We start from the raw sequence: 13,355 nt of genomic DNA, 5'->3' as shown, positions 1-13,355 counted from the left end.
CATAGACAATCCTCAGGCAGCGATGGTGGTTAGCCTCCACACAGACCTCAGGCAGCGATGGTGGTTAGCCTCCACACAGACCTCAGGCAGCGATGGTGGTTAGCCTCCACACAGACCTCAGGCAGCGATGGTGGTTAGCCTCCACACAGACCTCAGGCAGCGATGGTGGTTAGCCTCCACACAGACCTCAGGCAGCGATGGTGGTTAGCCTCCACACAGACCTCAGGCAGCGATGGTGGTTAGCCTCCACACAGACCTCAGGCCTTGCTAGCGCTGACCCAGGGACACAGTGATCTGTCTTCTCCCTTTTCTGGGCCTTGCTGTGGTGTCCTGCTTGTTTTCCCCAAAATAAATGGCTGAGCATATTGGGCCGGCAATAACCCCTTGAAACCAGTTGCTATCACAGTTAACAACCAGTTTGGCTTCAGTTCAGGCTGTTAACTATCAAACCACTAAGTGTGGTAATGATTGATTCTTGGCCAGTTGTAGCTTGAGTGGGCTGTAAAACCCCATTAGCGAGGGCTCTGTGGCGGCAGCGACTCAAAGATAAACAAATTGGTGGGTGCTCCAGCCCGGCTTCATCCTACTGCTCTGTGCTCAGCTCCCATGGGTCCCTGGCCTGGGGGAAAGTGGCAGGCAGGCAGCCTCAGCAGATTCCCACCCTCCTGCCCACCCCTCTGCAGAAGGCAGGTCTCACCCTCTGCGTGTTCACCTCTTCTACCTAGATGCAAACACAGTTCATTTCCAGCGGTGCGGCTGAAGACTCAGGTGCTCCCCAGCCCAGAGGCTTGAGGCTTAGCTTTGGCCTAGCCACCGACCACCCTTGGCCCAGCCAGGCCTCACTTTGTAGCTGGGATCACAGGCGGAGAGCCTGACATTCCATCACCCTCTAGACTCCCTCCCACTCCGTGGTTTTCCCCAGGAATTGCTCTCAAACAAATGAAATGTGGGTAATTACTGGGCTGGGGGCTGGACAGGCGACCGTGCAGATGAAAGCGTTTCCTGGACGGTCTCTTCATTTGCATGGCATCAGAAGCTGCTCAGAAGGTGTGACTTTTCCCACAGTGAGACCCCAGCTCCTCGCACAATAAAGCCAGGCTGCTCACCCAGAATTAATTAAAGGGGGAGGGGAGCAAAGGACCGGGCACTAGGAGCTGGGGGAGCTGGAAGAGAACTAGCTGGAGCCCCTTCCCCACACCCCGAGTGTCTATGCACATTCTACCCAGAGGCCCTCACTCTTTCCTGAGGCCCTGGATAAGATACACAGGAACCAAGACCCCCAACCTCTGTTTCAGGCAACCCTGATCCACCTGGAAAAGCTGCGCTTGGGACTTGGGCTATAACTCTGGAATGTCCCAACCCATGCCAAGTAAGGTGCCAAAATGAGACCCACAGGGAAGTTTCCAGACTGTCCTAGTAGCTGGGCTATAGGAACAGCCAGGATGGAAGGCCTGAGTTGTGAAGAGTGGGCCACCTGTGGGCACAGGCGTCCTGCTTGGCATGCCATGATGTACATCCCAGAGACCCCTCCTACTCTTGCCCATGCCAGGCTCGTCTTCCCGAAGACCCATAAGCCCAGATTGGCCTCTTCCTGAACAACTGTGCCCTAGGCTTTCCAGCACCTGAACCTGGCACTTTCTGTGCACAGCTCTGGACTGGATCTCCCAAGTTAACTTCATTCCATATTACAATAGTCAACACCAGCCTTGGCAGCCCCCAGACACACCAGGACATTGGGTGTCCCCCCCACTTCAGACATTGGGCAGTCCCCCAACACACCTCAGACATTGGACAACCCCCAACACACCTCAGACATTGGACAGCCCCCCAACACAGTCAGACATTGGACAGCCCGCCAATACACCTCGGACATTGGATAATCCCCCAATACACCTTGGACACTGGGAAGCCCCCCAACACATCTTGGACATTGGGCAGCTGGTATTTCAGTTTGGGGAGTCAGATTCTATAAACTATGGCCAGTTCTATGGTCTGACTAGATCTACAGTCAAAGGGGTTTTCAACTACAGAGGGCTTCAGCTTGTTCTTTTTGGCCCTGGGCTTGGAGAGTGTTAGTAGAGCAAGGTGGTCCCCATCTGAGAGCTCCAAGGCCCCCTAAGAATCTTTCCATTTTTCCTCCCTGTTCTGTTTTCCCCACGAAAGCAGTGGAGTTAAGGAGAAGCTGGCTCACAGGAAGTCCTTAGACGGCGGGTGGCCTTGGACCCGCCCTTGGGACAGCACCATGGGAAGGGGCTATCCCTGGCAGGACTCACTGTCCACACCCATTTCTAATGTGCAAGTGAAATAAACACCTCAGTCATTTAATAGTGACTAGTACACGGCCACCCCCTTGACACCCATCCCTAAGGGACTGACCTAGGCCCAATCCTTTGCTCCCTGAACCTGCCCGGGGCTCAGAGTGGCCCTGGCTGACCTGGCCAGGTGCCCTGTCATTGCTGAGACCTCAGGACAACGTCTGCCAGACTAGAGAGCCCTCCACCCACCCTAGGGAGCCCCACGGGAACCCTGTCTCAGGTCACCAAGGGGCTTTCCTGAGAGTTAAGAAAACAGACACCACAGCAAGTGGAATACAAAAATAGAACCTCTCTTTTGTTAAAAAACAAAAACAAAAAACAAAACCCAACAGCAAACAATATCCACAACTAGAAGACAGCTCCCCAGCTCCTCCCCTTCGCAGAGCCCATTGGCCCATTGATCTCTCTCTGGAGTCCGCAGCCGGCGGTGCAGGGAGGGGCCGGGAGGGCGCCTATCGGGGCTCCGGGGCCCAAGTCCTCTGGCTGCCCCGCAGGCTGCGCGTGAAGGGCGGGTAGTTGAGGAACTCGAAGCGCAGACTCTGCTCGGTGGTGTGGTGGCCCCGGGGAAGCCGCTTCATGAAGTGCACCTCGCGCTGGTGCTGGCGCGTCTTGGAGCCCTTGCGGGGCCGGCCCTTGCGGGTAAAGGCCATGTACCAGCCCTCGTACTTGGCGTTCTGCAGGGCCGTGTAGTTGTTCTCCAGCACGATCTCGGTGAACACGCAGTCCTTGCCTTTGCCGTTGCTCTGCAGGTAGTTGTGGGGGACAGACGTGGTGTTATGGAGCCTCCCTCCGTGTGAGACAGAGGGGCAGCGGCCCCAGACAGCAGGTGGGCACCCCAGCAGATGGCGAGGGGAGCCCGAGCCGGCCCCACCCCCTACCCGGGCACCCGCTCTCTAATCCCTCACAACCCGCAGCCCACCCGGCAACTTCCTGTCCTCCTGGGCAGCAGTGACACATGGTTGTCCACGGAGGGGCTGGGCCCGAGGCAGAGGGGCCCAAAGCCTGCCCGTTCTGGCCTACTGCCCACCAGTCTGGCCTGGCCTGCTCGCGTTTCTCCACCTGCCCCCCTCAGCATCTCGGGACTCAGGATCAGCCTCCAGGACAGCCACCCTATGCGGGGGAGGGGAGGCCTGGGAGGGACTTGGAGGCCCAGGCCATGAAGCCTAGGAGAGGGGAGCTTGAGGCTGGAGAGGAGCCGTGACTAATGGGGCCATTTCAGAGCTAGGCCGAGGGGCTGGGCCTGCGGCTTACTGAACATTCCAAATGCTGGTACCATGTAATTGGACATAATAGCAAAGCAATTTGGCGATTTGTTAAAAAGATATATGGAATTTGCCATCACCACCCCCAACACTTTTCCTAGCCTTCCTCCTTCACGTTCATAGCTTTTCCTCTCTCTGGCTTTTTACTTCTCTCTTACTCCTCCATCTAATCGTTAGACAAACCCTAAGGTAACCAAGGTACCATGCCTCTCCACCCACCTTGTAGAGATTAAAGTGCACTACAGAGGCTCAGTCAGTCCAGTCCCGCTCCTGAGCCTCACTTCCCTTCTGGAACCTCACCTTGGCAATTAGCTTCCCCTTCTTGTTCATGCAGATGTAGAGCCCTGTCTCTGCTCCACGGACTCGAACTCTGCTTCCGAAAGTGTCCGTCTCCACAATGAGCTTTGCTGTCGGGGAAGTTATGAGATGGTCACTAAATCTGTAACCCCTGTGTTCCAAAGCTTCACCCCAGACGGCTGGCCCAGGGCTGTGTCCTATCCCTGGAACAACGGCTCCAAGGGCCAGGAACAGAAAACACAGGCTCTGGCCCCAGTCCACAGATGCCCTGGGCAGCCCCCAAGGAAGATGAAGTCTCTTTTCAGGACCTTAGACTTCACCTCTGGACTCACGAAAGACCTAGGACAGATCACAGCTTGCAAGCACCTGTTCGGATGCGGCAAATTGAGAAGCCCAAATCTCCGTTCCTTTAGCTCTCTTTCATGCTAGAAGTCATATTATTAGGTTGAGGTACCAAGTAAAACTTCATTTGTGTAGATCCATAGCTAACTTAAGAGATCTCTGAGTATCTTTCCAACTTAGACCATCATGAGCTCAAGCCCCACAGATCATTAAGAACATCTGGGGACAGTGGTGACCTCCCACCATGAGGCCAAAGGTAAGAAGCCATCTTGTTCTGTTCCTGCCCCTTCAGTTCTAGTGGCCCTGGCCATCCGTCCACCCCTTGGGCAGCCGTGCTCTTCAAGCTGTAACAGAGCAGTTGGGGAACCGGTTCAGTCTTCTGCTTTTGTAGAGGACAGGAGTTCACTTCTGAAGACTCACAACTCACAACTGCCTGCAACTCCAGCTCCAGGGATCCACCACCCTCTTCTGACCTCTGCGGACACTTGCATGCGTGTGCACACACACACACACACACACACACACACACACACACACACACACACACGGTTTAGAATGAGTGTTAGAAGAGGAGGAGGTGTTTCTTCCAGCACTGTTTTAGAAAACAGCTTTCTGGAGCCAGACACCAGCCAGGAGAATCCTGCCCCTTTCCCGGAGCTTCCCGGTCCTCAGAGCCCAGCTCCAACATGTAGGCACCACCAACTCTTTTCTCTCCAACACAGCCGGGCTTCTTAGGCACTGGCCAAATGCCTTCAGAGGTGACAGAAGCCTGGGGCCAAATTCTGTGCCCTTCCCTACTTCCCACTCATGGAGTCGGCCAACTTGCCTGAGAGGCTGGTCCTGACCATCCCTTTATGTAATTGTTCTCTTAGAGACTGTTCCCAAGAAGAGAGGAAGGACTGAATGAGAAGATAGGGCAGAGGACTGGAACGCCCTGCTACAGAGCCCAGCCCTTTTCCTCCCTGAGAAAGCAATTCCGTCTTGACATGTCTCTCTCTCTCCCCAAAACCAATACCAGGGATGGGAGCATCGAGATTATCAATGAAGTCCTCATACAGCCTAGCCTCTAACTCCCCCTCTCTTCACATAGGCACGAGAGTGGGACCAGGAAGTCCCCAGTCTGCCCCCAAGTCAGCTGGGAAATGCAACCTTTCACCTCTCCTCAGACCCAGGCAATCTGTTCGTTATATCGTGCCTACTTGGTAGAGCAAGAAGCAGTTGCTTCATGACCAGGGAAGGATGCGCTCGGGCTAGGGAAGGGGTGAGAGGACCCTGCTCTGAAGATTCCAGCCCAGCATCATATGACAGAGTGGGGTACCTCCCTCCCTTTCTTAGGGCTCTCCAGCGCTCTCTCCAGTCTGTATACCTAATGCCTGTTTTTGGAGCCCCAGACCCAAACTACTGCCCTGCAGGCAGAGACCAAGGAACCCTGGGAGCCTCCTCTGGGTCTTGAGGGAAGAGAGTGGGCATCAACCCTCTTCTGATGCCTGAAGACCAATTCCATCACTGCCAGCAAGGTTCCCCCTTCCCACCCCAAAAACCCAAGGATGCTGGGCCATTTGCTCCAGTAGAGTAAACTCAGGGCAACCATTCTTTCCTTTTTCTTGTTGGGAAGCTGAGAAGGGCAGCAAGCAGCCAATTTGGAGGGACAAAGGGCCTGAAGGCTGGCTCTGCCAGCCCAGCGGGGGAGCTCGGCCACCAGGCAGGCTGCCCCCCCCCCCCGCCGCCCAAAGAGCCCCCACTCTCCTCGGACAGATCTGGGGAGTCTAGCCACGCAGCTTACAGCGGGTCTCCCAACCAGGCTTTTGGAAAGCTGAACATTTTCAAACCCATTCTCCCACCCCAGTGACAGATTTATCCCAGGAAAATTATGTCTCCTCCTCCAGCTTTGAAGGCAAGTCAGCTACGTCGAAGCTGAAAAAATGCAGCAAGACATGCTCGATCCCCCAAACTGGCTCGAGAAGAGGAGAAAGTATTCAGGAAATGTTAAAAAAGGTGAAAGCAAGAAGAGTTTTAATCGCTCTGCCAGACGCAGGGGTCTCTCTCGAGATTCCTAGAGAACAATCTTTAGCCTTTTTTTTTTTTTTAACATTTACAGACTTGCAACTCCTTTTAAACTCTACGTCTAAAAAAAAGGAGGGGGCCTGGCTCTTTTTCTGTTTTATATCATTCTTCATTTTTCTTAGCTCTTAAAATGCCTCACCTTTTTATTACACATTAATAGTGTCTTCCTTTCTCCTTTCAAGCTTGTTTAAGTTGGTCATTATTTAAAGGTTTTTAAACTCACAATAACCACTCTCTAAAAACAACACGAGCCACCCAGAGGGTTTGCCTTCCTCGTGGTCCATCCAGGACTCTGGAAACTGGCCCCATCTCAAGACAGGAATATTGAATGTTCTGGAAATCAGTCAGTCCTCAGTCCCTGCCCCAGTAGCTCCCTGTACTCAGCAACCCTACAGGGAGCTGCCAGCCAACTCAGGCCCCCGGGGTATCCACAGGCGGAGCTGGGAGTCTAACTTCCAGGCCTCGCCTCCCGTGTAACTGACCCCACTGATCAGTGTGCAGCAGCCCCCTTTCCAAGCTGGGCAAACCCGGGCTTTCTGGACCTTCCTTCTCCCACTCTCCTTTTGTGGGCCCTGGCGACATATCCTCTTTCAAGAACTTCCCTTAAATCTGGGCCCCCTCCCCTGACCCTCTGCCTCCACCTGCAGCTGGAAAGAGGTGTATGGGAGGGGGGCGGTTGTAAGGGAGACTCCTGGGTTCGTTCATTTGCGGAGTAGGGAAGAGAGGGTACCTGTGGGCCACATCCTCCCCAGGGTCCCTTCCCTACAATTCCCTCCAGCTGACCCTCAAGGCACCTTTTAGCCTTAACTCCTTCCCTTCGCAGCTGGGGAGCTCGCAGGCCTCCCTGGCCACGGCAGCCGGGGCTGGCGGGGAGCAGCGAGGTCCACTACCTTTCCTCCCCAGGCTCCGGGGAATGCGCCTTACCGAAGGGGTCTCCGTCTTCTGCCATGGCGTTGATGCGCTTGTTGGCCAGGACCTGCACGTGCTTCCCGCTGGTGCGGCTGTAGAGCTGGTAGGTCCGGATGAGGCGGCGGCTGAGCTGATCGGTCACCAGGCTCTGCTCCCTCACATGCTGTGTAAAATTAGGTGAGGACTGAACAGTTACCTTTAGGAAATTGAAAAATACACAGCACGCCATTATAATGCTACTCCGCCCAGGGGTCCCGAGTGGTCCCCACTGCCCTTGTGCCCACCTCCCGCCGCGCCAGGCAGCCAGCAGGGATTGGGGGCATTCCCCCCAACATGCTGGCTCAGGCCACCAACCCCCGCGGGGAAGTCGCGCAGACCCAGCCCAGGATGGATGAACCCGGGATGAGGGAGAATCTGGACCCACCTGTTGGGAAACACCCTGGGGCTCCCGGCCAGCTCGGAGCAGGGAAGCGGGCTCCCTGCCCAGCGCAGGCCCCCCGCCCGGGCCTTCCTAGAGGAGCAGGGTGCTTTTAAGTAGCGAGGCAACGCTACCCGACCCGTGACATTTATAAAGACAAATTTACGGAGCAAATGTTGAGAGTGCAAAGCTCCTAGACTGACACGATCGCTGGCCGAAACCGGCCACCAGTCTCCCCAGGGAGCAGCGGAGAAGATCTTTGCTGCAACTTCGTCCCAACTTCCCCTGACAAGGAACACCCGCTGGCTCCAGCTCCCGCCTTCCTAGGAGGCCAGGTGTGGCTACAGGTAAAGTTCCCATCCACCCGACCTGGCTGGCACGCGTTTGAGACTCGCTGGGCTCAAGACCCTGGGGTTCTAAAGTCTCTCCACTCACTCGCTGTGTGACTTTAGGCAGGACACTGTCTCTCTGTTCCTTAGATCCCTCCTCGGGGTAGTTTGGGGCTGGATTTGTAAGGTTCTTTCCAGCCCTGCTGCGCTGGCCGAAGGGTCGGTCCTCGTGTCCCTGCCCGACAGTGTCAGCTGGGTCCCCCGCGCCCGGCCCCCGCCTCTGCGCAGCGCTCCTTACCTGGGCTTGGAGGCAGAGAACCAGCAAGTGCAACAGCCTGTGGGAGACAAAAGCGGGCAGGAGAGAGGCGCGGGGTGAGCGGAGAGGGCGCGGCGGGCGCCGGCCGACGGGGACGCGGGGACGACCGCGGTACTCACAGGCAGCTCAGCGCGGAGCGGGGGCTGCCCATGGCGCGCGGCCCCGGGAGCACCGAGAGCCCGGGCGGGGTCACGCCGTCCCACAGGAGGCCGCGGGGGGACGAGCCGAAGGGGCGGAGGCCGAGGAAGGTCGGGGTGCTGGAGCCCGGCGAAGATGCCGACGCGACTCGGCGGGTCCCGTGGAATGTCGTGCTCGCCGCGCGCGCTGATCCGCTCTGCGCCGCTGCCGGAGCCGGTGGCCGCTGGCTGCTCAGGAGCCGGAGCAGGCGGGAGGGTAACGGGCCTGCGGGGTGGGTGGGGAGGTGGGGAGGGAGGGGGAGGGCAGGGGCGGGGGGCGCCGCACCGGCCGCGAGGGGGGAGTGCGGGGCGGGCGGCCGGAGCCCGCACCCCCGGCTGGGCGCTGGGGCCGGGTCGCCGCCCGGGGCGGGGGCGGGGCGGCCCGGGGCGGGGCGGCGGGCAGGGCTGGGATTGGGGGTCTGGCCCAGGGGAGGGGTCTGGGGACCCGCGGGAGGGGCGGGGGCGGCCGGTGTGGGCGCCTCCCACTACCCTTGCCTGTCTCCTCCAGCGTTCCTGGGGCGGGGTGGCCCAGGAATGGGGGGCGCCTGGGACAGCATTTTTGGTGGGGGTCCGGTGCGCTTGAGGCCGACAAGGTTATTTCTCCGCGTGGGGCCGGGTCTACTTATGTATCTGGCCTCCTCGCCGGTTTTTGAGTCGCCTACTGTGTGCTTCGGCCGCACTTGCCCCCTTATGGAAGCGGCAGCTAACAGTGGAATGAATAGTTGTGCAGAGCGTCACAGGAACCCGCTCCTCCACCTTTCTAAGAACTAGCCTGCTGACTTAGTGTCTCACAGTCTCCAAGGAGGCCCTGGGAGGGAGAAATGCCTCCTGTCACCCCATTATCACCATCAACCTTGCCCCCGTCCATCCCGACCCCACCCCCACTAGCCTGAAGGGTGAAAGGAACCTCCAGGCATCTATGTGGTAGGAGCCCAGAGGTCCCGGCAGCACCCGCAGTCACTGTCCCCCTTCTAAAACTGAGCAATTAACAAGGGCCAAAATAGCTACATTCGGCGACTCTACTTGAGGAACGAGGACTTGGACCCAAGCTCCCTAGCCTTTCCCCTCTGAGTTCCATGACGTTTTCCTTGAGCAGGTATCTGGGGTCTTGTGCCGGCTGCGGGAAGGCAGAGGGGTGCTGGGGAGAAGGTAGACTCTTGTAAGCCTTTCCCAGCCCCTCACCTCACTGCTTTCTTCATGGGGTTTCTGGGAACCCCGAGTCACTGCCTAGTTTCTGTAGGCACAACCTGGAGAGGCAGAGGAACCACCCGTTCCATTGATGGCCACCCAGCTGCTGCCTTCACCCACAGCCTACTCTCTTCTGATCCTGTGTCTCTCTAGGGTAGAGCTAGAGGTTCTGGTGGCCCTAGGAAGCCTCCAGAGGCCAGAGGGAAGCAAGCAGGTCCTTGTCAATCAACACACTCCAGTTCTGCCCGCCTCTCCCTTTTCTGTATCCCATCTTTCCCCATAGAAGGGCGACTCCCCGGGAGTCTGGCTAGCCCTGCAAGCACTCAGCGATATATAGTATGGGGTGCCGGGGGTCCCTCTCAGCCTCCTCAGAAAAGTAGACTTCCCGAGCTCATTTGTGATTGCCTTCAGGAATTCTGATCCCCACAGACCTGAAGGCAAGGGACTCCCTAGGACTTGCAGCTCATGGCAGAGCTGTCTGAGTCACTCTGCAGGTAGTGAGCATTTGTTGGGTGGATGGATGGGGAAACCTTGCTGAGCATTTAGACTGCATTTCATCCATGGTGACTTTCCCAAGGAGACTTGGCTTCACTTGCCAACAGATGATAGCCGAGCGGACTAGTTATTGCACACTGGTGTCTAGTAATAATTTGGTAGGCGATAGCTCCTTTCAACCCCGCTGGGATGTTAAGTCCACAAAGGGGAAAATAGGTCTGAGGGACTCCAGTGACCGCAATAAAGGCCAGACCTTTCCTTTCGCTGTGTGCTTTGCCAAGGGGCCTTGGGGCGACTTGTCTGCCCCATTTTGTGGTGCTCCAAGCTGGCAAAGGTGATGTCCGTTTGCCCACCGACTTTACTTCATGTGCTTGGGATAAGAGGCCCTCAAGAGTGTTTATTTTTTAATGTGCTAATGAGTGACTGCCTAAACAAATGGATAGATTCCTGAGAAGGAAGGGCCCTCTCCCCACTATGAACACAGCACTCCGAAAACACGAGTGAGGGACAGGTAGGAATCAGGGGAACCAGGCTGCCAGCAGAGCCTGGGTCCCAGCTCCCAGTGTGTATGTACAGGTGGAGCGTCTGACTGGCACCATGTTTGCGTAGCCTCCACAGCTGAACCTTAGTGATCCACCATCACCAGTGTCACTTCCCCCGCCCTCAGCAGACACCAGAACCCCTCCCCCAGACAAGGGTCCCAGAGAAGGGTTTTACTCCTACTTTCTATCTCTGTCTCCCACCTCTGAGAAGACCAAATTCTTTTACATGTGGAAAGTCCTAGGAACTGGATGGAGCATCGCCCAGATCGTCAGGCTTCTTTTAGTGTCCCCAAATTTCCGTGTCTTTGGGGGGCAAGGATAGATGGGTCCCCCCCACAGTCAGCACCCAGAGCAGGCAGTGACTGACAGATGCAAATGTTTCACAGGGCTCCCGCAGGCCATTCTCCCCCCCCTCCCTTGCTAGCCTGCCTCCCGGCCAGCTCCCTCCTTCCTTTATCTTATCAAAGCCCCGTAATTACAATTGCTATTTTGTTTCCTTGAATCTGCAATCAGAGCTCCCGCGCCTAGATGAGGGAGCGCCTGTCATCCTGATCTCTGAGTGACAGCCTGGCCACCTTTCCCGGCCGCCCCCACACTCCACAAACACAAACACACACATGCACACACTCCCTCCTGCAAACACAAACACACACTCTTTGCCAACACAAACGGCCCTCTCTGCAAACATGCGCTCGCCAGGACCCAGCCTCAACCCTGGCCTGGCCACAGGCTCCTCAAATCCACACCCAGGCCACCACGCCTGCAGGTTGAAGCGACTCCTGTGCTCAGCCTTCAAATCTATTCGGGTGGTTCAGATGCAAATCCCCGCTACTGCGTTAGCCACTTTGCTCCAAGACCGAGAGCCACCGTTCTTCATACCCTCTCCCAATACCGTGTAGCCCCTTTCACGTTTTCTTCATCCTATGCCTACATCCTGCAAGCTGTCTGAGGCCAGAGAATTGGCAAGCACTCCTGTTGTGTGCTTAGAGTGCAGAAAAGGGATACCCTGAAAAGGTGTGATCTGGAAGGAGGGAAAAACAATTCCCAAGTCTGTCTGCGCCGCGCCACAAGGGGCCGGGAGACTCCTGAACTAGAAGGCAAATGTGGATTGGGCTCCCACTGCGGGCAGAACCCTGCTCGTAGTTCACCCACCGGGAGATCCACTGGGAAAACAGGCGAGAAATACAATGGGCGATCAGCGGAGTCACAGGGGGTAGACACTGATGGGGGGGGTATGAGTAAGGCGTAGCTGAGTGGAGGCTAGTGTCTGCACTTATGCACGTACCCACGGGTTGGAAGGAGCCGAAAGGAAGCAGAAGAGAATACCACCAACTAACTCCTCTCTTCTAGTATTTCGTGTAAATGAAAGCGTATACGCATTCAAAATTTAGTGACTTACTCCCGCCTAGTCTGCCTTAAACTTATCGGGCGTTAGCCCCTAGGGAGCGTGCCACAAGCAATTTTAAGCAAGCCCACCAGAGGGCGCTAGTTCTGCCTTCCGCTCCAGTTCGAGACTCTCCACGAATGACTCCTAGCAGGGTCGGTGGTGGAAACACCTGGAGGTTAGGTCCTGGGCTGGAGACCCTGATCCTGGAAGCACAGAAGAGCGTCTTTTGTCTTCCACTTGAGAAAGGGAGGTTGAAAACTTACACCTAACTCTTCACATAGCCAAGGAAAAAGTTGTAGGACCAGGAGGTACCTCTTCCCTCTCCTCCTAATGCCTACACCCCTGGAGCCCAGGCTGGCCTGTTTTACTGTTTGGTCTTCCCAAGTTTTGCATGTGCTACCACACCTGGGTTAGGCACTGCTTTCTATACTGTGGGGACACTCTTGAAGTGGACCACCTGGCCCCAGCCAGCCTCTCGGTATTATCGGGAGGCCTCCTACTTGTTGGACAGCTGGTGTGAATTGGCCTGATTCTCTCGTGTCCTGTTCTCTGTCCATCTTCAGCCTGTCTGGGGAAGTAACCTTTTTGTTTGTTTGTAGGGCATTGACCCCCCCCCCCAACATAGCTGAACTGCTGACCCCAGAGCTGGGTGCACACAGTCCTCACGCAAGCAACCCCTTTTCTCTTCCTGGCATACAAACACTCGACTCTAGGGGCGAGACAGTGTGGAGCGCTGGGAGGTAATAACCCCTCAGCCCAGGGGTCTGATTCCCAGGAGCTCCCTTCTGCCCCCATATGCCAGGCCACCCGGATTCTGGTTTCCCTGTCACCCAATCTGGCTAGTTCCCTCCATCTGGCCCTGGGAATCAGGTTTCTAAGGACCCTGCTCTACTCAACCTGCCTCAAAGACCAAAGAGCCAAGACGGGTCCCAACCCCACCCCTCACAGGCCCTCTCCCTGGGCCGAGTCCCTCATGGGGCTAGGGATGCACATTCCTCAGGTTTCTTAAGCCCACTTATCTGTCCCTCTCTGCCCATCAGCCTGAGTGCTGACAGAGGCCCAGACCCCTTGTTTGGAAGCTGATAACCTCCTGCGATGGCCCTCCCCCACCTGCAGGGACACCGAGTAGGCTGGAACGGGAGGTCCCTCTGCTGCAAGGACAAGGGACTTTGGGCCCACTTTTGGCCCAAGGCCCTGGGGACTAGGAGGTCACGTTTTCTCACCAGCCCTAGAACAGGGACCACGCTTCGTGCTGCCACAGTGCCACCTTGTGGTCCCTTGGGAAACCTCATGGTCGGAAAAAGCCACACAAGAA

At 56.6% G+C, this 13,355-nt stretch overlaps 1 protein-coding gene across 7 annotated transcripts; it reads right to left on the bottom strand.

The window, feature by feature from the left end:
- Window positions 1-2,611: 2,611 nt before the first annotated feature.
- On the bottom strand, window positions 2,612-8,403 carry Fgf8 (fibroblast growth factor 8). Of its 7 annotated transcripts, none has more exons than XM_040732218.1 (6): window positions 8,372-8,403; window positions 8,043-8,271; window positions 7,614-7,700; window positions 7,205-7,352; window positions 3,878-3,984; window positions 2,612-3,058 (listed from the first exon to the last, which is right to left on the bottom strand). In XM_040732218.1, exons 1-6 carry the CDS (start codon window positions 8,401-8,403, stop codon window positions 2,768-2,770), a joined length of 894 nt encoding a protein of 297 aa, XP_040588152.1. In that variant the 3' UTR covers window positions 2,612-2,767. The 7 variants fall into 7 exon arrangements, with proteins under 7 accessions (XP_040588152.1, XP_005063583.1, XP_005063584.1 ...); XM_005063526.3 differs by having other exon boundaries at window positions 7,205-7,385; window positions 8,235-8,271; XM_005063527.2 differs by having other exon boundaries at window positions 8,235-8,271.
- Window positions 8,404-13,355: the final 4,952 nt, after the last annotated feature.

The sequence above is a fragment of the Mesocricetus auratus genome, unplaced genomic scaffold (genome assembly GCF_017639785.1).
Source record: "Mesocricetus auratus isolate SY011 unplaced genomic scaffold, BCM_Maur_2.0 Super-Scaffold_4256, whole genome shotgun sequence".
Lineage (NCBI taxonomy): Eukaryota > Metazoa > Chordata > Mammalia > Rodentia > Cricetidae > Mesocricetus > Mesocricetus auratus.
Note: the sequence above shows the minus strand (reverse complement) of the source record. Positions and strands in the feature narration are given on the sequence as shown.